Source organism: Canis aureus, chromosome X (genome assembly GCF_053574225.1).
Source record: "Canis aureus isolate CA01 chromosome X, VMU_Caureus_v.1.0, whole genome shotgun sequence".
NCBI classification, from domain to species: Eukaryota; Metazoa; Chordata; class Mammalia; order Carnivora; family Canidae; genus Canis; species Canis aureus.
In genome coordinates this window covers 19102962-19126228 of record NC_135649.1, presented here as the reverse complement: position 1 = coordinate 19126228, position 23267 = coordinate 19102962, and the positions used below count along the sequence as shown (strand labels likewise).

The 23267-nt window shown below is 41.4% G+C and overlaps 1 protein-coding gene across 1 annotated transcript in view; it reads right to left on the bottom strand.

The window, feature by feature from the left end:
- GPC3 (glypican 3) overlaps positions 1-23267 on the bottom strand; it is a 443047-nt gene that overhangs the window by 397406 nt on the left and 22374 nt on the right. The window contains exon 2 of the mRNA XM_077887586.1: positions 12279-12440. Coding sequence (XP_077743712.1) covers positions 12279-12440 — 162 coding nt within the window. The remainder of the gene's footprint in view (positions 1-12278; positions 12441-23267) is intronic.

Here is a 23267-nt window from a genome sequence, read left to right as displayed (position 1 = left end):
TTTATGAGTTGTTAAGGCTTATTTTTATCTTCTAACTCCAAGGAAGACAATGTGGTTCAAGGAAAAAAGCAATGACTTTGAAGTTAGAAACTTAATGCTGCCACTTACTGGTTATGTGGTCTAAGGTGAATTGCTTAATGGCTCTGAACTTCAGTTTTCATTTCTTGTGAAATTGCAATAATCATGCATAGCAGTACTGTTACTGTTATCAAGATTAATCAAACCTAGCACGTAGTAGACTTCCAGTAAAATAACCTTACTTCTCCTTCATGGAAGTGTCTCAGATAAGTTCAAATGTCTAACCTCATCAACTTTCTAGAGGCCTCTGACATTCAAGAAGGCTTAAGTTATGAGAGCATACACTATCTTTCCCTCCCATCAAAACAAAAACAAAACGCCTCAAGTTTTGAAATAACACATGTATCATGTAAGCATCTTCTCCTACCATAAGCCATCTCAACCATCTGTCAGAGCTTGCCAGAAAGAACATACTTTGTTTTTCTACTAATGATTACTTTGATGCATGAGATACTATAATTGTTTTTCTTGCCGCTCTGATTTTTTTTTAATCTGGCATTTAGAGAGGGAGAATTATGGTCATCTCATGGCTTAAAAAAAGTTTTCCCAATAAACAACTCTCTCCAGAATGTGTACCACAAAACTGTGCTAAACCACTGATTTATCTGATAGGCCAGTGTATCTGTTTCAAATATTAATTGCTAGAAAGAGTACTGTTTTTCTAGTCCCCAAGGAATAGGAGTGTGGACAGAAGGCTTTTGGGTTTTCCCCCACCTCCTACTCTGTTGGACAGAAACAGACAGTTTGGCCTCACTGAATGGGTTTCGTTAGCTACCCTTCAAGGGCGGGGACATGTGGAAGTAAACACACATACTACATCAAAGAATAGTTCCAGAGCCCATTTTCCCAGCTGGGAAGGTGGGATGGATGCCCGGAATCCATGCTCCAGGCAGGGATTGGTGGCAGGCAACATTTCGCCACCCTTTGAGCACCTCTCCAACTACTAGAGCACAGACTCCAGTGTACTTTTAGATCAAGACTACTTCTTACTACGTGACCAGAAAAGCCTCAGATACCAGGGAAGGAAAGGCAGTGCTGTTCTCAGTAAACATGAACTTATTCAGATTACTGGTCAGTATCCAGGTGTAGCTGAATAACAAAAATAATCCTTTAAACTTTGAAAGCATTTTCATATACATTACCTCTTCTGATCCTTAAAAGCTCTGGCACATTGGCAGGTCAAGGTATTACCTTGCACATACAAAAACAAATTCAGACACTAAATTACTTACCAATTTTCACATACCTAGTGTCGGAAAATAAAATAGAAAACATCTTTGATAATGCCAAGGCTGTTACCAATCAGTAAATAATCAAAGCATATATTGGAAACCAAAGAAAGACATTGACACATTTGACTGAAGGTGTTTTGAAACACCCCCCAAAATGAAAAATCAAATAAACAAATCAGTAAATGCAATTCATAATACATAAAATGGGTTAGCAACCAGAATATACAATGAGCTCTTTAAATCAATAAGAAAAGGGCACCTCAATAAAAAAAATGAATAGCTAAGTTTTTCAATGATAAAAGAAAAAAACAAAACTCACAAAATTAAAAGTACATATGACCATCAAGCTTCCCTAGTAACCAAAGAGTACTATTTTTCACCCAAAGTGGGGTTACTATAAAATGGCAAATGGTCAGGCAAATAGACATTCATATATTTCTAGTGAGTGTGAAAAAATAGCTACAACTTTTTGGAAGTCAAATGATCAATAAATGTGAGAAACCTTAGAAACTCTATAGCCTCTAACTCAGCAATCCCAGTTCCAAGAATTTATCCAGAGGAAATAATTATGTGTATAAATATTCATTCACATGAACACTATTTATGTCACCACAGTTTACTGAAAGTAACCTGAATTTCTAACATTGAGAAGGTTGTATTAATAACATATGAGATGGACCACATGACTAAGTACTATGTGGCCTCTAAATACTATACTTCAACTGTATTACAGAAATACATTATTGACATGGAAAGAAGGCTATATCACGTGAAAAAGCAATATAATCCATTTTTGAAAAATATATACATGACCTATATATGTATAATACTGAACCAAAGTATGCAAGATTATACACCAAAATGTTAATGTAACTATCCTTTGGGAGCTAACATGTAGGTCATTCTATTTTCCAGTTTTTTTTGGGGGGGTCGTTTTATTTTCTCTAATATACATGTACAGTAGTCCCCCCTCCTTATCCATAGGGATACATCCCAAGACATTTTGTGGGCACCTAAAGCATGGATATGACTAAACCTTAGACGGACTCTGTTTTTCCCTATACATAGAATCCTATGATAGAGTTTCCTTTATAAATTAGGCACAGGAAGAGATTAACAACAGTAACTAATCATAAAATAGAACAATGACAACAAACTGTAAGAAAAGTTACATGAATGTGGTCTCTTTCTCAAAACATTTTATTGTCCTGTACTCACCCTTCTTCTTCCCATGACGAGGTGAGTCAGTAAGATGCCTACATGACGAGATGAAATGAGGTGGATGACATGGGCAGGATGCCATAGTGTTAGGCCACTACTGTCCTGCTAACAGCAAAGGGGGATCATCTGATCCTAGACTATGGTTTACCTCGGGCAACCGAAACCGTGGAAAGTAAAACTGCAAATTGGGGTTTGTAGTACTCATTTATGTTGTCAAAACTTATTTTTTAAAAAGAGAGTATCCTGAAAGAAAGTTTGCTCTGTTACTTTTACGTGCCCCTTGTAATCAGGAATGATGCATGAGAGCATATTTAGAGAAGCTGACAGGTATCACAATTCTCATGACTCTTGGTCACCAAATGTAAATCTATGGCTCTGAGCCTTGTTCACGGTGCTGTGTGAAGAGCCTAGATCAGACTGGAAGAAAAGACAACCAGCAAGTCAGAGACTGGTGAGGCCATAGGAAGAGGCAGCAGCTCAAGATATGTGTAAGATATTTCATCTCAAAATGGAAAGCTTCAACCTATTGTCTACACTCATAAGATCTTATATCTGAGTAGAGTTCAAAACCTAAAAATAGGGGCACTTTGGGTGGCTCAGTTAGTTAGGTGCCCAACTCTCAATTTCAGCTCAGATTATGATCTCAGGGTCATGAGATTGAGCCCCACATTGGGTTTTGTGCAGGGCATGGAGCCTGCTTGGGAGTCTCTCTCCTTCTCCCTTTGCCCTTCCCTCCACATTCAGCTTGCTCTCTCTTTTAATTATTTAATTAATTAAATCAAACCTAAAAAAATGCTGCAGGCAATAGGTCGTATTTTTTCCTATTTTGTCATAGTGGTACTTGCTAGAGAGGAAGCAGAAGAGCCGGAAATCTGTTTCTGTTAGTGCTACATATCTTAATCATGTATATGTGTAGATGTGTGTGTGCCTGTGTGTGTGTGTGTGTCTGTGTGTTCAAACATTTACTCTCTAATATCTCACCTGAGGATATAGCAGTGAGGTAGAAAACAGGTAAGCCCTACCTTCAGAGAGATCATTCTCCAGGAAAAGAGACCCAAAATATCCATACATGTGTCATTATGAACTTGGTAAGCATTAAAAAGGAAAAACACAGGATCCCAGGAGAGTGAATACAGTAGAACCTGGTCTCATCCAATAATTACATTTCAGTTAATTAGGTCCAGTACTAATGCTAAAGAACTTCAACCAAAAGAGGGAAGCATCATATACATCCTAGTTTCATTTAATCATTTTTAAAAAGATTATATTTATTTACTTATTCATGAGAGAGAGAGAGAGGCAGAGACACAGGCAGAGGGGAAGCAGGCTCCGTGCAGGGAGCCCGATGTGGGACTTGATCCCGGGTCCCCAGGATCACACCCTGGGCTAAACTGCTGAGCCACCTGGGCTGCCCTCATTTATTTTGTTCTCCCTCCCCTCCTGACGTAACCCAGTGAAATCAGAGTCTGCCATTGCTGGTTAGATCATAAGACTACATTAACTCGTTCAGACCACTAGGGGACCATTTAGAAAGTGCATACTATTTAGTCTTAAATATACACACACATACACACACACACACACCAGAGAAAAAGGAAGAAAACACATTGAAATATGATAAGCGGTCTTTTTCTGAATGATAGCATTAGGAGTAGGTATACTGGAACATTTTTACGTGAATAACTACATTAAAGCATAGGAAAGCATCTTTTAAAAAGTACGCATGCCAGATATCTGGCCATCAATACTGCAAAGCGAAGATATTCCACCTCGTCTACAGTTATGCTGACAAACATACAACAGAGAATAGCAAAACCAATGGCCACTGTGCATTTGATTCCTACAGACAAGCATCAGGCTGAGCTCTTCATAGCTCTCCTCTGATTTAACCCTGCTTTATTAATGGCTCTGAGAGAAGTGACTTGCTCCAAGAGAAGCCATAAAGAGAGGACTTAGCAGAGCTGGGACTTTGACTCCAGCCTGCCCGAAGCCAGAGCACATGTCTGTCACACCATGCCCCTCTGCATGTCTCCTAGGCACCTGGTCCTTTCAGGGAGGTGGGGGATGGCTGAGATGCTACAAGGCTAGCCAGGGAGGCCAGTAAGACTGGTATCTGGTAAGCGATTAATAATGTTCAAATTTTAATTTAATTGAGAAAAAGATGTGCACTGATTTACCTAACTCCCTCACCTGCCCTTCTCTTTGATCAAGAGCCATGTCTGTCTAGGGAATTCATACAATCTCCTCCAAGAACCTCTTACCCTTTAGTTGGAATTAATCTCCAACCTCCCACTCCCATACAGAGGCGGGTTTCCTGTGAAGCTAATAAAACCTAAGCTGCAGGGACCCACACTTGCAAGCCTCCACCTGGAAGAGGCACAGGCATTTTGTAGTTTTCATTTTGTCTTCTTTTTCTTAAAAAGGGCCCCCAGATTAGATAAGCTTTGGGCCCCACCAAATTTGAATCTACCCTTACTCATCTCAGAAAACTGTGAACTATTTCTCAACAGCATTTCTCTTAGGATGCTTTGTACCTGAGTTATGTATAAAAGTTTTGGTTTCTAGAAGTTGAAGGTAAGCAGGAAGTACTATTTCTTTGAATCTCCCACAATGCCTGCCTCCAGACATGCTAGGTACTTGCTCAGCAAATGTGCTTTAATTAAATACAACAGAATTCCCTTGCAAGAAAGCAGGGTTAAATTGGGGAGGTGGCCCATGACTGTGAAACAAAATACACAGAGGCAATATATAACATAAAAGGGCCCAGGCTCTGGAACTAGACTTCCCAGGTTCAATTCCTGCCCCTGTCATTTATTGGCTGACATGAAACAAATCACAGAAATCTCTCTAAAACCCCACTTCCTCAGAGTAAAAACGAGGCTAATCATAGTATCAACCGCAGAAGACTGTCGTAAGATCGATGAGACAATGCCAGTAGGACACTTTGAAAGAGGAGACTTTCCATTCATCTCCCACTGACTTAGCACGTGTTCAGAGAGGAGGTCTGATTCTTGGCCCAAGCCCTCAACTTCTTCTCCACAGCTACCCCACTTGTCCTACCTATCCCCAGGGAGACTCACTCAAACCTGGCCCAGATGACTCCAGAGCCTGCTCTCTTAATCATCACACTCTGTAGCTGGACTGGGTAGCAAAGGAGGAGTCCAAAGGCATGAAACTTAGTCCCACCTTTGCTGGTAGTCTAGGTGTGAGCTGATGGCGCCTGGAACTCAAATCAGAGACGAGGCCAGTGGGCATCACTATGCATTCCATGTGACCACTGAGACTCAGGGAGGGCAGAGGGGAAAGGGGTGCAGGGAAGAAGGTGTGAGGTGAACATGAAGGAAGAAACGAGACCTGGGGACTGACTGTAAGCCAGGATGAGGAAAAAAGGAGGGGTACAAGGGCACACCTCGGCCCCTGGAAGCCTCTCACAGTTAACAGGAGGAAAGGTGTTTTTAATTTCTATGTTACCACTTCCAGCTTAAAGGAAAATCATTTCTACCTCTACTCTACTGACAGGAGAATTCAAATCTCTCAAACATATGCTTCATTACTTCAATGCCAGGTACTGCAACTCAGTGAGCAGAAAGAGGAGGAGGAACATATGTTTTCAGAAAGTAAACAAATCCCAGTAGGGGGGAAGGGCGGAGAATAATCACTGGAGGCAAAAGTGGTATTTTTCCTGGAAGCTTCTGGAGGGCAGGGACAATGTCCTTTAATTTGCTTCATTGGGCCCACTAGTGAGAAGGTGGGCAGGAGCATGGCAACCAGAGCCCTACTGCATCGAGCAGCACGGGCTAGGGTAAAGAGTTAATCTGTATAATCTCCTCACCTCATGTTGGCCCCAGAACAGTCTCCACCCGCACACTGAGTCATTTTTCTAAGCTCTTTTTATTAAACAGTTTTCAGCCTAATGACTGATTTTCTAAATCAATAAGAGGGCACAGTAAAGGTTTACAACTCCCCCAGCCTCTGGCTCTGTGAAGGCCACAGAATTTTGAAATCGCATTGAATCCAAGAGTTCTAAGTTTAAAACCAAAAGGACTTTAAACACCCAGCTTCCAATTGTTTTTCCGATGGCACTAATAATTAAAGAGTCGCATTTTTAAAGACTTTGTAACCAAAATGTCTCTTGAAGTCAGCGCCATAAAAGTACCCTAATTAAAGCCAGCATCTTCTGGGCTCTGATGAGAAATTCACCCTTTTATAATGGGATTACTAGAGCTTTGCTGTACAGATGAGTGGTTTGATTAATAATTTACATTTTTGAGGATATATAACCTCACTCATGGTCATGGTTTGCGTTCCTAAAATTCTTCTATCCAGTTTAATGTTATTGCGTTTAGCCCTGGTAAATGAATTAAGTCCTGATTAGACATCAATGTAATTATTCCCTCCCCGTACGTTATTTTCAAAGAAGGAAGGGATCTGACAGAAATGGCCGGTGGTCTGAGTCAGGGACTTGGTGGGGCTCAGCCTGCCCGGAGCTGGAGAACTGTCAGACCAGTCAAGGAGAAAAATTGTGAAATGGAGAAAAATTGCTCGGTGCTCGCTTAAAACCCCCACAACATTATAAAAACTAAATTAACAAATGATTGAATCTCAAAAACATGTTTATCAACATTCGAGCAATTATTTAGTCACATATTAACTGTGAAGGAAAAGAAAAGCTTTGCTTGAATAATGTCCCTAAACAGTTATTTCAAGCATAAATGACTGGAGAAATTGCTCCGAGCTGATGGAAAAGGGTGTTCTAACCAAGGTCAATTTTATTTAGGGGGAGTGGGAGAGACAGGAATCTGACAGGGAAAAAAAATAAAAAGTCTAAGAACTGCCAAGAGCAGATGGAAATGGGGAACAAGGGAGTGAAGAAACAGCAGCACAGAAACACTGTCCCCACCACCCCCACTGTCCCCCACTATGCAGAGACATCATGTTCATCTCCTCTGTAGAAAGCAGGTAGAAGCAAGCCTTCCAACGCTACCATGATAACGTGGGCCAGACGATGCAATTAAAATATGGCCTGAAAAACACATGTATGGCCCAAATATAACAAACCCTTCCCCATCTAGCCGCTTGTTTGTGTGTAAACTATACCAGCTAGGGGCCCAAAGAGAAGTTTGGGAAGCTGGAAAAAAGGCTTGCTCCCGGCAGTATTGACATTTCGAACAGTACAGCTTCACATCTGAGAATGTACAAAAAAAAAAAAGACTTTTTCAAAGGCTACCTTACCTAAGTGCTCTCTCACCTGTGCACTGAAGCTGTTTTGAGTAGCATCTGTAGGTGGCAAAAGTGGGTGAACTACATCGTGACCTCCAGCTCTATCTAGACTAATGTCTATAATGGTAATGTGCCATTTATCTGGCACCACCTGGGGTAAAGCAGGCCACATAAATGAGCTGTCTAGATAATAATGCATAACTACTGTGCCTTACGGTTTTCACGATGCTTTCACATACATTATCTCTACCTTAAGAGATAAACAGGACCATAATTATCATACCCATTTTGTGGATAACAAGACTGAGGCTAATGGAGTCTCAATGGCCACCCAAAGTCATAAAGCTCACCAATGCAGAACTAGCATCAGAACTTCAATGATCTGACTCCAAGGCCAGTGTTTCTTCCATTGCCTTTCAGCTCCCCACAATATGTTTTAGCCACTTACAATGAAAATGTTAAGGAAAATAAAAATGGCGAAATATTCTGATCTTTTTTTTATTGATTCACAGCCATCACTATGGTCACTGGTTGTTGGACCTACTATAACAGAGGCTACTGAGGCATGTAGGATGGACCCCTCCACTAAATGCTCTCCAGACTGTCTATTCAGTAAGCTCCTGAGTCCACTTGTATGTCTTCCCCCCCTTACTGTCACTCATAACTTCTTGCTGCTCATATGTACCTCCCCCTCTGGCATTCTTCCATAACCCTTCCACCCAACTCCTTATCTACCACTGGCTAGAAAACTAAAAAAATCAAGCTGGTAAAGATCACACATAAACTTAGAACAGTAGTAGACACTGAATGAGGACCTGAGGAGCTCTCGACTAACTAAGCAGGAGCTCCATGGCATTTCAGGAGCACAGAGAGGTCTTCCGCTTGACCACTATATTTCTCCCCTCTGAAGAAGCCAGTTCAAGTTGTGGGTCGTGCAACTTCCAGAAAAGCTGAAGAGTCTGCTCTTCCTCAAAGTCAGTGACACCTTGGGGAAGACTGGAATCCTCCAAAATTCAGAAAAAAAAAAAAACCCTCAACATACCCCCCAAATACTTCCTGATAGGACAGGGAAGTTAGAATGGCATTCTGCAAGGAAAACAGAGCTCCAAGCTTGAAGGTGTAGTGGTGGTGGAGAGAGGATGAAAAATACAGAATTCGATCCCAGTTTTCTGCTCAAGGACCACAAATCCTACAACTTCCTAATTTTGTTTCATCTCAAGCACACCAAGAACAAGGAAGACCATGTCTTCCTTGATGATGGCTTGGAAGAAGCTGTGGCATCAATGAGTTTCCTCATTGGAGATAATTACAGTAGAACCTCAGAGAGCTGCTGGGAAAATTCAATGAGGGAATTATGTAAAACAAAGCATCATATAGTAGGCACTTAATAAATTACCATTAGTATTATTATCATTGTAATCATTATTAGGTCGGGGAGAAGAAAAAGAGAAAAGAAAATCTTTTGGCAGAGGTTTTCAAAAAGAATTAATTAAGCAGAAACAAAAAACGATTGTGCTGCCCCATTTTACTAAGCACATCCAAGTAAATTAAATTTAGGAAACGAGGCAATGCAAAGACTTAAAATAAAGAAAAACTTTTTTTTTAATGCTTCAATCATTATCAAAACAACATTAGCAAGAGAGCACTCCAACTACTGTAGCAAAGGGCCCCGGGCTCATTTATGAGGGCAAAGGCTTCTTGCAAATGAAGACATAAAATCCAAATCGAGGCAGTAAGAATTGCTCGTGGAAGTGTTCACATGATTGCAGAAAGCATTCACAGCTTAAATACCTCCAGTCTAGACCTAGTGAAGGGATCCTAAAGAGATCGTGGATATAGGCCAATATCAACATGAGCCTTCTTCAACTTCATGTGGTAGAGAAAAGAGCTTGCATCAAATTTCATATGAGTGAAGTATGGGAGCAATGATCTGGTCTACCAGAATCTTGGGGAAGGAGTATATGTTAAGGAAAAAATAACTGTGCCCTCCCAAGTTCAGTTCATCAGAATAATAAGTAAGTATAAGAGGGGGCAGCCCCGGTGGCGCAGCGGTTTAGCGCCAGGGTGTGATCTTGGAGACCCAGGATCGAGTCCCACGTCGGGCTCCCTGCATGGGGCCTGCTTCTCCCTCTGCCTGTCTCTGCCTCTCTCTCGCTCTGTCTCTCATGAATAAATAAATAAATAAAATCTTTTTAAAAAAAAGTAAGTATAAGAGGGAAAGGGGGCTGCTGTCTTGTTCTAAGCAATCAAGAATATAACATCTTGCCTATGTTCACAATTTGAGAAATAATATATATTTGTGTGTGCGTGAGAGAGAGAGAGAGAGAGAGAGAGAGGAGACTGGGGATACAACTAGTTCGTGCTGCCCCACACTTTCCAGCCTCTGTTCACATGACTACGGTTCACCCTCCACACTAAGCCGATTAAAATCTGGTCAGAACTTGCTTTCTTCTAGTCTTGTGTTGCTCCGGGCCTAGGAAACACGGTATGCAAAAACACAGGACTGGGCAGAAGTGGGAATGCTTGACACCCAAGGCCCTCAGATGGGCAGCCATGTCAGCTACTCTGCATGCTGGACTAGCAGTGACATCATTCTCCTGCCCACCTCCAGCCAGCCCACAATGGTACAATAACATTTGTGGGTCTAGTCACTCTAAGAATGAAACAAATTACAGACACTCCATTCTGAAGAGCACCTGACACCCTGAAGAGTAAGATTCAGCTCTCTGCTTCAACCCAATTTTCATGTCCCATCACTTCTTACCACCCTACTTTCAGCCAGCAGATTAGCTCCAAAACCAATCTAAGAGGTACATGAATGGTACATGTATTTTTAAAATCAGCTTAAATTATTCATTCTATTGCCAAATTGTTAGTCTCGACAAACTCTTCACAAGAGTCTGACTGCATAAATAAGTGAACAAATACTTCACGCTTATATACTGTACTTCATATAATCAAGCCAACATCCCCTGAGGCTTTGACCCAAGAAACTATTACGAATGCATGCTTTTATTAGCTAATTTGAGTAATTTTCTTAGTTAATTCTAAGATTCTCCTTGTAATACACAAAATAAGCTGTAATGAACCTACCTTACAATTCAGAGAGGTTAATCTTTATCAAGGTGCCATAAACCTAAAAATTTAGAATGTCAAGTCATCAGAAGTGTTATTTTTCTATCTGACTCCAATTCTCTGTAGAGCAAGAAAAAGGTAGCTGATATCCTGTGCCTCAGGAAATACAGAAGAAAGCCTCAATATCTGTAATTAATTTCCCCTCCCAGGGGTGCCTGGGCTCAGTTGTTAAGCGTCTGCCTTCAGCTCAGTTCATGATCTCTAGGTCATGGGATCAAACCCCGCATCGGGCTCCCTGCTCAGCAGGGAGTCTGCTTCTCCCTCTGCCTCTGTGCTCTCTCTCTCTCTCTCAAATAAATAAATAAATAAATAAATAAATAAAATCCATAAAAAATAATAACGCCCAGGAGGTAGCATACCAAGGTAGTTACAAGTATAGACTCTAAGAGCTGGGCCTCCTAGGTTCAAATCCTGCTCTCACCATTTATTAGTTGTGTTCCCTCAGGCAAGTTACTTAACCACTATGTGCCTTGGCTTCTCATCTGTTAAATGGGGATACTGATCATAAGGCTTACTTCATGGGGTCAGTGTGAAGATTAAAAGAATACATACTTATAAGAGTACCTAGCACAAGTTACTTAACCACTATGTGCCTTGGCTTCTCATCTGTTAAATGGGGATACTGATCATAAGGCTTACTTCATGGGGTCAGTGTGAAGATTAAAAGAATACATACTTATAAGAGTACCTAGCACATGGTGCCACAGAAGTGCTTGATCTCACTACTCTGACGGTGGCTATCATCATCATTCCTAGCTGGGTCTTTGAATCAAGGGAGGTACTCTTCATCCTGCTGAGATATGCCTACAACTTAGCAAGGAGAAATGGAATTTCTGACCCATTCTGGCAGTGCCACAGCAGCTTCTTTTATAGCTACCCACAGATATAGTAAGAATGGAGACTCACAAAGAAACAAGAGGTAACCACTCACACAAATGAGAAAACATAGGGCTATCGAGCCAAACTCCCCATCCCTATGGAAATGGTCCCCGTGGTCAGAAGGAGTTCATGCACATTCCACAAGTATCTAACCCATGCCTGGAGAAAACTGGTATTTAAGTAAACTCTTTTGTTTCTTAAACAAGTCTTAAGGCTCGGTGAGAGAAGATATATCATTTGCCCTCTCTGTGGGGTATTTGTAGCTTTTGCACACAGGTAATCTGAACATCCTTGGATGATGATTTTTGATGATGCTCACCTCTCCAAAGAGTGAAATGCAGCTTCTATAAAAACTGTGTTTTTCCTGCAACAGAATCTCTCAGTGGGAGGTTTCTCTAACAAGCATTAATGCTGGCACGGTAATTTGTGAATTATGCTTTAGCATCTGAAAGCCCAGTGCGCAAAGGAATGATGCCATGGAGAAGCACATCTAGAGTGATCCCCAGAACTCACCTTGGAAGACTGCGGCATTCTGGATAATCAGGAACTTCAGCTCCATGCTTGCAGACTGAAGCAGCTGTTCTATATTCAACCGTGCTGTCAGCTGGTATTTCTCTTCCATCTTTCTTGAGCAGCATGTTGGGCCCTTGGGGAGACACACTTGCAAATCTGATCCTGAAACAAATAAGGTTTTCATAGTTCTGTAAACACGATGTCACACACACACACGAAGTGAACAAGGCAAAAAATGCATTTTTTAAAAAATACAGTAAAATCTTGATTATTTGAAATGAGTGTTTATCTTAACTAATCCCTGCTTTCTCCCAATTATCCTGATGCCTGCTTCTTTTCGAATAACCATTTGAATTAATTGCCTAGGTTTGACTCATAAATTCTGCATAAAATAATTTATAGCACTATGTAGACGTCATTGAACACCAATATTTAATTTGTCCATTAAAGATTAATCTTTGGTCTGACGATTTATTTTTTCTTGATTATAATTTATGAATGAGAGCACAACCAAGAAGCAATTTTCAAAACTCCAGTTATGATTTCCTAATGAAATGTAGGTCTGCCAACCCAATGTGGCTTTTTGGGATAAATGATTAAAACAATATCATATCAAAGCTCTGCAGTCATTGTTAACTAAAGGTCTGGGGTAAGATTTACAGAGGAAACATCCAGAGGACAATATTAACATTCAGATAATCATCAAAATCCCTACAACTACAATATCCTAACTGTATCCAAATTCCAAAGGCTGACCTCTGAACTCCTGAGCTACTTCCTTACTACCTCACTTATGATGCACAGTGCTTTTTTATTTTTGTAGCTCCATAAAATTTGCCAAATGAATAATCTCCTTGCTTATTCCAAAATTAGGAAATCAGAACCTCTTCTCAGTCCTCATCCAATGTGACCTTTTGCAGCATCCCTCACAGTCAACCGATCTCCCCTTCTTTTTTTTTAATTTTTATTTATTTATGATAGTCACAGAGAGAGAGAGAGAGAGAGAGAGAGAGAGAGAGGCAGAGACATAGGCAGAGGGAGAAGCAGGTTCCATGCACCAGGAGCCCGACATGGGATTCGATCCCGGGTCTCCAGGATCGCGCCCTGGGCCAAAGGCAGGCGCCAAACCGCTGCGCCACCCAGGGATACCCCGATCTCCCCTTCTTAAAAAGGCTCTTCTCCTCCCTTGTCTTGGTGAACCTACCCCCCACCCCCCCAACACACACCTACTGCTATGGCCACTCTTGTTTGCCTTTTCATGCTTCCTCTTCTTCTATCACTTGTCATTGACTTCTATCACAATGTCATTGACTTTCCCCCACATTCTACATCTCCCCTCACTCACGATCTCATCGATACCCATATGACTACTGAACTCCCTAACCGAACCCTCACCTCTCTCCTGAGCTCCAAAACTCCCTATCTGTAGCCACTCCATGGGAATCTCAAATTCAGCATACCCAAAACTGAACTCAATGTATCTCACACACACACACACACACACACACACAGTTCCATCTCTTGTGTTCTACGTCTCAGTTAATGATCATCATCTGCCAAGTTTCCCAATGATTGAAATCTTTGTCATTCTCAGCTTTTCACTAGTGACACAACACATTTCTGCAACTGTGGAAGTCATCAGCATATGAATGAAAATTGAAGCCAGTAGAACAGATGAGAGTTGTTCAACAGATATTTTATTGGGCACCTACCATGTGCCAAGCACTGTGGATATAGCAGATATATAGAGACACAAAAATACAAAGTATATATATATATATATAAAATATATGTTGTATATATGTACAGTTTGTGTATATAGTGTGTGTATACATAAACTACACACACACATATAGTCAAGTAATGATAAGTACTACAGAGAAAATAGGACTAAGGAAGGAAGGAAAAACCAACTGTGAGATATGAGATATGAGAATGAACCCCAAAAACATTATGCTAAGTGACAGAAGCCACATCAAAAAAATTATAGGGATCCCTGGGTGGCGCAGTGGTTTGGCGCCTGCCTTTGGCCCAGGGCATGATCCTGGAGACCCAGGATCGAATCCCACATCAGGCTCCCAGTGCATGGAGCCTGCTTCTCCCTCTGCCTGTGTCTCTGCCTCTCTCTCTCTCTGTGTGACTATCATAAATAAATAAAAATTTTTAAAAAATTATATATTCTGTGGTTCTGTTTATATAAAAGTCTACCAAATGAAAATTAACCTATAGTGATGGAAAGCAGTTCAGTGGTTGTTGGGGAGGGAACACAGGACAGGGATGGGGCAGGAGTGAGGAAATTTGGCAGAGTGATGGATATATTCATAATTTTTGTTGCAGTGATTTGTCTCATGGCCATACACGTGTCAAGATTATCACATTATACCTTTAAAATATGTACCTTATTGTATGTTAATTATACCGCAATAAAGCTGTTAATTTTTTTTTAACGCTTAAAAACCAAAGGGAGATAGTGTAGGTAGTGGTGGCAGTAACAATTCTATTTATATAGTGTAGCCAGAAAAGGCTTCTTTCCGTGATGCCTGGGTGGCTCAGCAGTTGAGCATCTGCCTTTGGCTCAGGACGTGATCCCAGAGTTCAGGGATCAAGTCTCACATCGGGCTCCCTGAGAGGAGCCTGCTTCTCCCTCTGCCTATGTCTCTGCCTTCTCTCTGTGTCTCTCATGAATAAATAAAAATTTTTAAAAGGCTTCTTTCCTAAGGTAACATCTGAGGAGAGATGAAGGAAATGAGGGGGAGTACCATGATTTTATATCTTCCACCAACACTAGCAAATATTAGGGTTCAATGAATATTAAATCCAATCTTCCTTCTCTTCTGGAACTCCCATTGTACTCAGACTCTCCCTCCAATCTCATTTTTTGAGATCCCTCTGTGGTGGCCATGAAAACACGCATCTCAGATCTACTGTGCTATGTGTGACTGATGAATGGCCCCTGCTGCTGCACTCTGAACTCACCACCACATTGTACCCAGGCCACAGTCTGCAGGGGCTGCCCCAGCTGATGACGGAGCATAAAAAGATGCTAAGTCCTGCAAAACACAGGACTTCCCTGACAGGGATTTGGGCTCAAGGACTCCCCATTGACCTTGACAAAATGTCCTTAAAACTGTACTGCAATCAAAGATTCTTCCCACTCTCCCTTTCTTCTCTCCCTCTCTCCTCCACAGGGTCAGACTTGCACCACAGTGTGAGGGTTCTTCCAGCATCCTTCAGCTCCCTGCTAATTTTCCTTTACAAAGGTTTTCCCTGAGAAGTCCCTTATGCATCTGGTGCCATATTGGCATCTGCTTCTTGAAAGACTCAATCGGACTCATCTTCTATGTCCCAAATATGGCACTAAGTGGTGGAGGTACCTCTTCGAACAAGAAAGACATACATGGTCCTTATCCACAGAGAGAGCTCACTGCCTAAAGGGGTTAACAGAGATAAAAACCTAATGCATAAGAAGTGAGTGTAATAAAGCAACATAGTTAGCCAGGATGACAAAATGTATATATGGGGTAGAAGGAAGACTCTCCCAAAGTCCTGGAAGGTCCTTGGCAAAGTAAGAGTCCATAATAAATATCAAATCTACTGAAGTAAGGCTAGCAAGCGTATGCAGACATTCTAGACAGCTTTGCAACAACTAAAGTTTTAAAATATCGGGGGGGGGGTGCAGTGAGAGACTAGTCCTAAGTGACCAGAAAATTTATTTTTATTACATCTTATTTCCCTAGGAATTCCAGTTAATCATGACCTTAATATATGTATCCAAGTTTTATTTTCTTAATTTAGGAATGAAATTCATCAAGTGTTGCCTTACATGACATCACTGTTGGGAGTCCAGGGTATGGTCTTCGAGCTCTCCCTTCCCCTTCCTCAAGGGAGCTGCTGACAAAAGTAGTAAACGGAAAGCACGGACAATACATACCACCAAACTGAATCCAGCACTGCAATTTATAGCACTGGATGGAAAGGTGATATTTAATGTGTCAAAATACAATTTGGGGTCTGGAGACACAGAGTTCAGATTTATCTCCTATAAATGTCAATCTCATATACAAGCCTTAAACTGATTTTAAATACGGTCCAAGCTTAAAGGCTTTATGATTACCTTCTGAAAAAACAAAACGGAGTACGTTCTAGCTCACTGTGTTCTTTCTACTTGAGGTTCACAAAATGTAATGCTATTCTAGGAGTAGTAACTGATGCAGTTTACTAGACCATGAAGGGGAAGAGACCCCTTCGGAAAGACTGGCTGATCCAGATTTAAACAAGGTTGGTGCGGACACATGTATAGATAGGAAAATCCTGCAGAGCAGATACTTGCCATATACTAAGTTCCTGTCCATTTAGCAATGTCTTTTTATTTTCTTGGTCAATTGATGCCTAAGTCATGGGTGTTTAAAATATCTGCATTTGAATACATTCTTAGAATTAAATGTTATAAATAAAATCCTCTGTGTTTCTACATTTCCACCGGTGAGGACTTCCAGTTCTTAGGAATGGTAAGGTTTATTTGGCAGGGTGGGTGTTGATAGTGTTCCTATTGCCACCAGCTCTAGCCAGTGGGAATCATAAAATAATGGGGTTCAGATCTTTCCTCTGTGAAGTGCTGTGAGTTGTTAGATATTAGAAGGTAACAAATTACCACTCAGTGTGCCTGCAGAAACCCAGGACCACCTTGTTGAATTACCATGACACCAGTTTGGTTTGCCTTTGACATGATCATTTATAAAGTAACTTAGAGCTTGCCTAGTGTGCCCCTTCCCTGGGTTGGTCAAATCTTATCCTGGTAAAACCTCCCCACTACCTCAAGAATTAGCTGAGCCAAAAGTCTTGAAAGGAATAAAACATCAAATGAGAATTGGGAGGAAATATGTCAAACATCATGAAGAAATGTATAGGTTATATCCAGATATAAGAAATTTACATGTAGCAATGTTTGTCCTCCCTCCCAGTTACCACTGCCTGATTAATCAATAAACCAGTACAACTGATCTGGAGGCTAAGAGTTAGCCATATATTTGAGGAAACAAAACATCTATAAACTGAGATGAATTCAGAATTTCCAAGCCAGGAAGGAAAGAAATAGACACCAACGGGAAAAACATTTTAAGTAAATTTCATGTAACTCAAAGGCAGCTTAAAATAAGCTCCAGCACAAGAGAACATAAGGAACAAAGTGGGCCAGGAGAGCTAGACATGCCTAAATGAAATGACAATAATGAAAGATAACCGTTTCAGTGCAGGAACAGGTGCATGAAAGAAACAAAGCAGAACACCAAAACCAAAAGAAGTAAAGAATAGAACTAAGAGAGGAATCCTCGGCAATGAAACAAAGAATTACTCTGGAAACCAAATCTCAAGTGGGATGAATAAAAAGTAACCAAGGCAAATGACTAAGTAGGTACACAGAGAACTGTTACATACTTGTCTGAACCAAAGCAGAAAGGCCAATTCAAGAAATCAGATGCAACCTACAAAAGACATAGTAAAAGGCATAGCATTCTTTCAAGAATGTCAGGAACAAAAGAAGGTTAAGGGGGAAATAACTCCTTTATTAGACAGAAAGGAAAAGTGATTATTGGCCACACTCATCAGAGGGGCACTCATATTTTGTATATAAAAATGGGATGCAGCTGGGAAATGGGAATAGAGACAAGCAATAGAGTGGGAGGTGGAGATGAGAAGGCTCAGCAATTGACTATTCAAATGAGCCAGAAAGGTTCAAGTCTTTGGAGCTCAATAACTTTGCATTCCCAGATGCTAAAAAAAAATTAACTGAAGTCATTACTGGGCTGCTAGTTCTCATTTATTTTGAAGGATTAAAAAAGTACCTTCATACTATAATCCCCTCTCCTAGAATTTTCCATTCCTGAAGAGGAGAGAATGACATCCATCTCCTTGGGATGCCAGGTCGATCCCATTCAGCCCTGTGCATATATATGGAATCAATGAGGGCTGCAGACCCAGAACACGGGTGAAAAACTTTGTGCCTCTTTAGTCTAAAACAAGGGAGTGGAGACAGATGACCCTGAAAATGTTACATCCATGTGCCTAACTTTGATCTTGGGAAAATATCTTAAAATACCACAAAAATCCATTTCCAAACATCTTGAAGATATACAAGTAGATGTTTCACTTGAAGGAACTATCAAGTAATTTATTTCTAACTATTTTGAGGCCATGTCTTCCTTGCACACTGGGTCCAGTTCTGGGTCCTACTGAAAAGGGAGTTTGAGTTATACAGCTTTCTTCTGGTAGATTATTCCCATGTGTACCCAAGCTGGGCACCCTTACCCAACTGCTTCCCCTTCCAGAGGCTAGGCCACAGGTGGACCACAGAAGGCTCTTTCCTGATGTGTACTCTTGCATCAGGGAGGTCTTAGGCTTGGCCACCTGTTGCCTTGCATTCTTGATCAGTACTTGCTCTCTTTTGACTCTGCTCAAGAACTTGCAGTCATAAGCTCACACACTCACTCAGAGATCCCATTCCAGGCATAAGCCTTGTCCCTAATTGGAAGAGGACAGCAAACAATGTGGTATGGGTCTGTCAAAATACGTCTGTTCTATTGGATTTTATTCCAAATCAGAAAGTATTAATGGCCTGGAGGTCAGCATCATGGCAGGTACTAGTAGGCTGGAAAGAGCAAAAACAGTATGGCCCCCTTGTCAAGTGGCTTATGATGTAGTCCTACCCCACCTTTTGCTAGCTGTGCAAACAAGGGTAGGTTATTTAAGTGCCACATGATTTTCTGTCCCTATCTCTAAAAGGGGATTATCAATAATTATCATTATCAATGATACACAATAACTGTGTATCATTTCATGCTTAACCTTCCAGAGTCATTGCAAGGATTGAGGGAGACGATGCAGGTAAAGTGCTTAGCCTTCTTGGCACAATATTATGTTAAGAAACATTAAAATTACAAATACAAAACCCACACTAAGAGACCGGATTTTCACACAAAAACAGCTAGAGGACAGTAAAAGTTGGTAGATTGTCAGTTGACAAAATACGCAGTATCTTTTCTGAGGCGATGGAAATGGTCTCTATTTTCACTGGCATAGTGTTTATGTGGCTATATAATTTGTAAAATCTCATTGAATTTTTCACTCAAAACGGGTGTGTTTTATTGTTTGTAAATTATCTCCATCAAGTTGATTTTTAAAACATGTCCTATGAACAACATTTGCTAGATAAATGCATATTCACCAGAGACTCTAGAGGCCAAAAGAAACTTCCGGAGGAGGTGGGGCTTGAGCTAGATGGGAAGGATCTGGAGAAGTCAAGGGGGTACAATGTGTTTGGCACCAGCAACAGAGTAGGTCAAGACTAACCTGCCTGGAGAGAAGCTGGAATCTGGGGTACTGCTAGCTTCTCAGGGCACAATGTAAAGGGTCTTGAGCACAGACAAAAGCCTGTAGGCTTGACACCACAGGCAGTAAAGGCCTACCGTTGGTTCTCAAGCAAAAGAATAATGCGAGGAGGAGTGCTGCGTAGGAGGGATGGAATCTTACAGCCTGAAATTGGGAATGGACTAAATAACCCCCTCAAGGTCACTTCCAGCCCACCCATTCTCTAATTACCTTTATTGTGTTCTATATGTTGGTTATTTTACTCAGTTGCAATTTTACTAATGACAATAAATTGTCAAAAATCCCATTATAGAACACAATAAAGAACAGAAGAAATATTAATGTAGACCTTGCTCCTTATTCTTTCCTAAGAGCAGATAAAGCATACTCAAACAGCAAGAGAAGAGGAGGAATCTTCAGGGCTCAGTAATAATGAAAATTGAAATATTTTATATATATATGATATATGATATCATTTTGACATATCATATCATATGATTTGACATATTTCATTGCCAAGGTCTGCTTTATGGACAGATTATTTTTTTGCTAACAAAGGTACATTGTGCTAAAAAAATAATGATGTAATATCACCATGAAAGTAATATTTAGCAAAAGAAGGAGTGATATCCCAAACTGGTTGCTTCGTGACTCATAGGGAAAATAATAGATGACTATTAAAGTATCAAAGTATTAACTGCAGGTAGCTCTACTAATGAAGAAAAAATGATCACTTTTAAAAGGTATTTTTTTAAAGGGAGGACAAGTCAATTTGCCATCCAAAAATATTAACTAATTTCCTTAGCATATAATAGTGACTTGCTATTAGAAGGGTGCATTTTCCCCTAATTAATCATTATCTAAATCAAACCTTACATGCTCATTAATTTCTCACTAATCAAGATATGAATACAGATGAAAGAAATGACTGCATTTGAAACCGGTGGGGAAAGTGATGATTGCTGGTGGAAGAAATCATCTTCAGGAACCCAGCTGAACGTTATCCTTCTGTTATTTAGCCTGAAAGAACATGACCTTGCAGAGGGCGCACCTGGGTATCACGAGCTCAGACTTTAAATCAAAGATCATGCCTGGGGCCACCACAGACTCTGCCTCTGTAAAAGGCAGGCCAGAATGTCGCTACCACACTGGAGTACTGGGAGTTTAAAGCAACCCTGGAGATAAGCCATTCTCTAAGCCTGAGAATTAAAGAATGAATTACTTTTATCTCTACTGCCAACTGTCAATTAACTGTGTATCATTTCATGCCTGGTAAAAGTTGAATCCCAAGACCGCTACACTCTCCCACGAACAGGTTCTTTCTGAACCCCATTCCCAACAGGCAGTCAACGTGTGCTCTGGGAATACAAATTCACTGATCACACTCGGCCTGCCAAAGTGGTGAACGATTCATTCATCCAACACTTCCTGAATGCCTACTTTGTGCCAGGGCCTGTGCCCAACCCAAAAAGCACAACAATGAACAGGACACAGTCCCCATCCAGGAAGTGGACTTCCAAACTCACTAAAAACCTCTAGGTCATACTAGACATCTTACCCTCATCCCCTGCAGCCCAATGCCACTAATTCTACTCTGTAAATGTCCCTCATCATCCTGCCTCTTCTCCCTTGGACAGCCATGTCTTTCTGTCTCTATGCTCTCCTCTACCCGAGCCCCAGAGAGATACTGCTAGGGTACATATCTGATCACATCATTCTCCTTCTTCAAAACTCTTCAAGAAAATGGAGCAAGGGGGCGCCTGGGTGGCTCAGTTTGTTAAGCAACTGACGCTTGATTTCGTCTCAGGTCATGATCTCAGTGTTGTGAGACCGAGCCCCAAGTGAGGCTCTGTGCTCATCTGGGAGTCAGCTTAGGATTCTCTCTCCCTCCCATCCTCCCCCCACCCCACCCCTGCTCTCTCTTTCTCTCTCTTAAAGAAAATGGAGCAAAGACACAGGGGTGTAAAGATGGGTGGCATGGCCAGGCACTGCCAAGGAACCTGGTGAGGCTATAGGGCAAAGTGAGCTGTGGGTGTGGCCGGGGCCAGATGCAGAGGATCTATGGGAATCCTGCCACAAGATGATCTCCACATATCTTTGGCTTTTGTTTGTTTGCTATCTTTACAGAGTTTTTTCCCAGCTTTACTGAGGTATAATGACTCCTACTTATCTTTGGACTGGACTCTCCCAGGAGCGAGTGCTCATGAGAGCAGAAAGAGATGTACTCCACGAGCTTTCTGTCCTCTGAATTCCCACAGCACTCTGCATCCTTTATGAAGACACTTCTCACTCTGACTTGCATCACAGCTACATCTGCATGGCTTATCTCCACCAGATTTAAGTTCCTTGACGCAAAGACCCTGGACTGACTCATCTCTGTATCTCCAGGGGCCCACAGAGGTTTGGGCTTGATGCCTTCCCCTTTGACCTGGAACCAATGCCAGAACCTCAAGAGAGCCCAGTTCTAAAGGAACTAGGTCAGATTAATTGATGCTACTACAGCAGCTTTTAGAAGAGCAGTCAGTATTCCAGGGAAAATGAAGAAAGAGTCCTCAGAGCCCAACATAAAGATATCTCTCTCTCTCTCTCTCCCCCTCTCCCTCTCCCTCTCCCTCTCCCTTTCTCTCACACACATTTTCTTTAGATGCGGGGGGAAAATCCTAATAAAAACAAAATTGAGTTGCAGAACAATGCCATTTGGGATAAAAAAATCTTTTAGTTTAGAATTTTGCCAGAGGGACTAAACTAAGGCAATTTCCCTGTCTCCCTGAGTCACTCTTTCACTAATTGTTATTCTCCTCAGATAAATAGCTAAGATCCCATCTTTCAGGAGATGTATAATTTTTATTTTTCAGATACAATCTTTAAATATGCAGACCTGAAGTATAGCTGAGAATTTCAACACCCTAGGCTCAATCAGAGTGCCAGGCCCTTTCCCCTGTCTGTGAAATCACACCTGGGGGGAGGCGGGGGAAGAACCCTTCCCTACCAAGGCTAATGTGTTCTTACCTGCTCTGCTACCAAATGAGCAGTGTGACTTAACCAAATACCTTCTCAAATCCGGGCCTCACTAGCTGGCCTCTCAGGTCATTTCAGAGCTAACAATCTAAGTTCCCCAACTGTAGGCCCATCGATAGTCACTGAGCCCATTCTAGGCTGGGTATTGGAAGGACGCCAGAAAAGCAAAGTTTTTGCTTCTGCCTTTCTAGAAGGCTCTGTCAGTAGCACTTGGCTCTACATGAACATGCATATGGAGCCAAGGCAAAGGCCAACAACTCAGCCTTACAGTGCTTCACTGCATGTCATAACCATGTCCCTCTTACATGACCCTTTGTCTTCAGAGGCTAACTAATGGCAGGGAGCTTCCTGATGGGATGGTACACAGTGGCAAAGGGAAGACCTGTGAAACCAGACAGACCAGGGTGTGAAACCCACTTAATGGCAGTGTGATCATAGGCAAGTTATTTCACCTCTGAGCCTCAGTTTCCTCATCTGTAAAATGGGGACAGTATCACTTACCTCTCGATGTGGTTCTGAGGATTACTTATTTCATGTGTCCCAAAAAATGGCTCCATTTCTGGCCTCCCCATTTCACTCTTGCTATTCTTGTCCCTTGAGGGCTCTTCC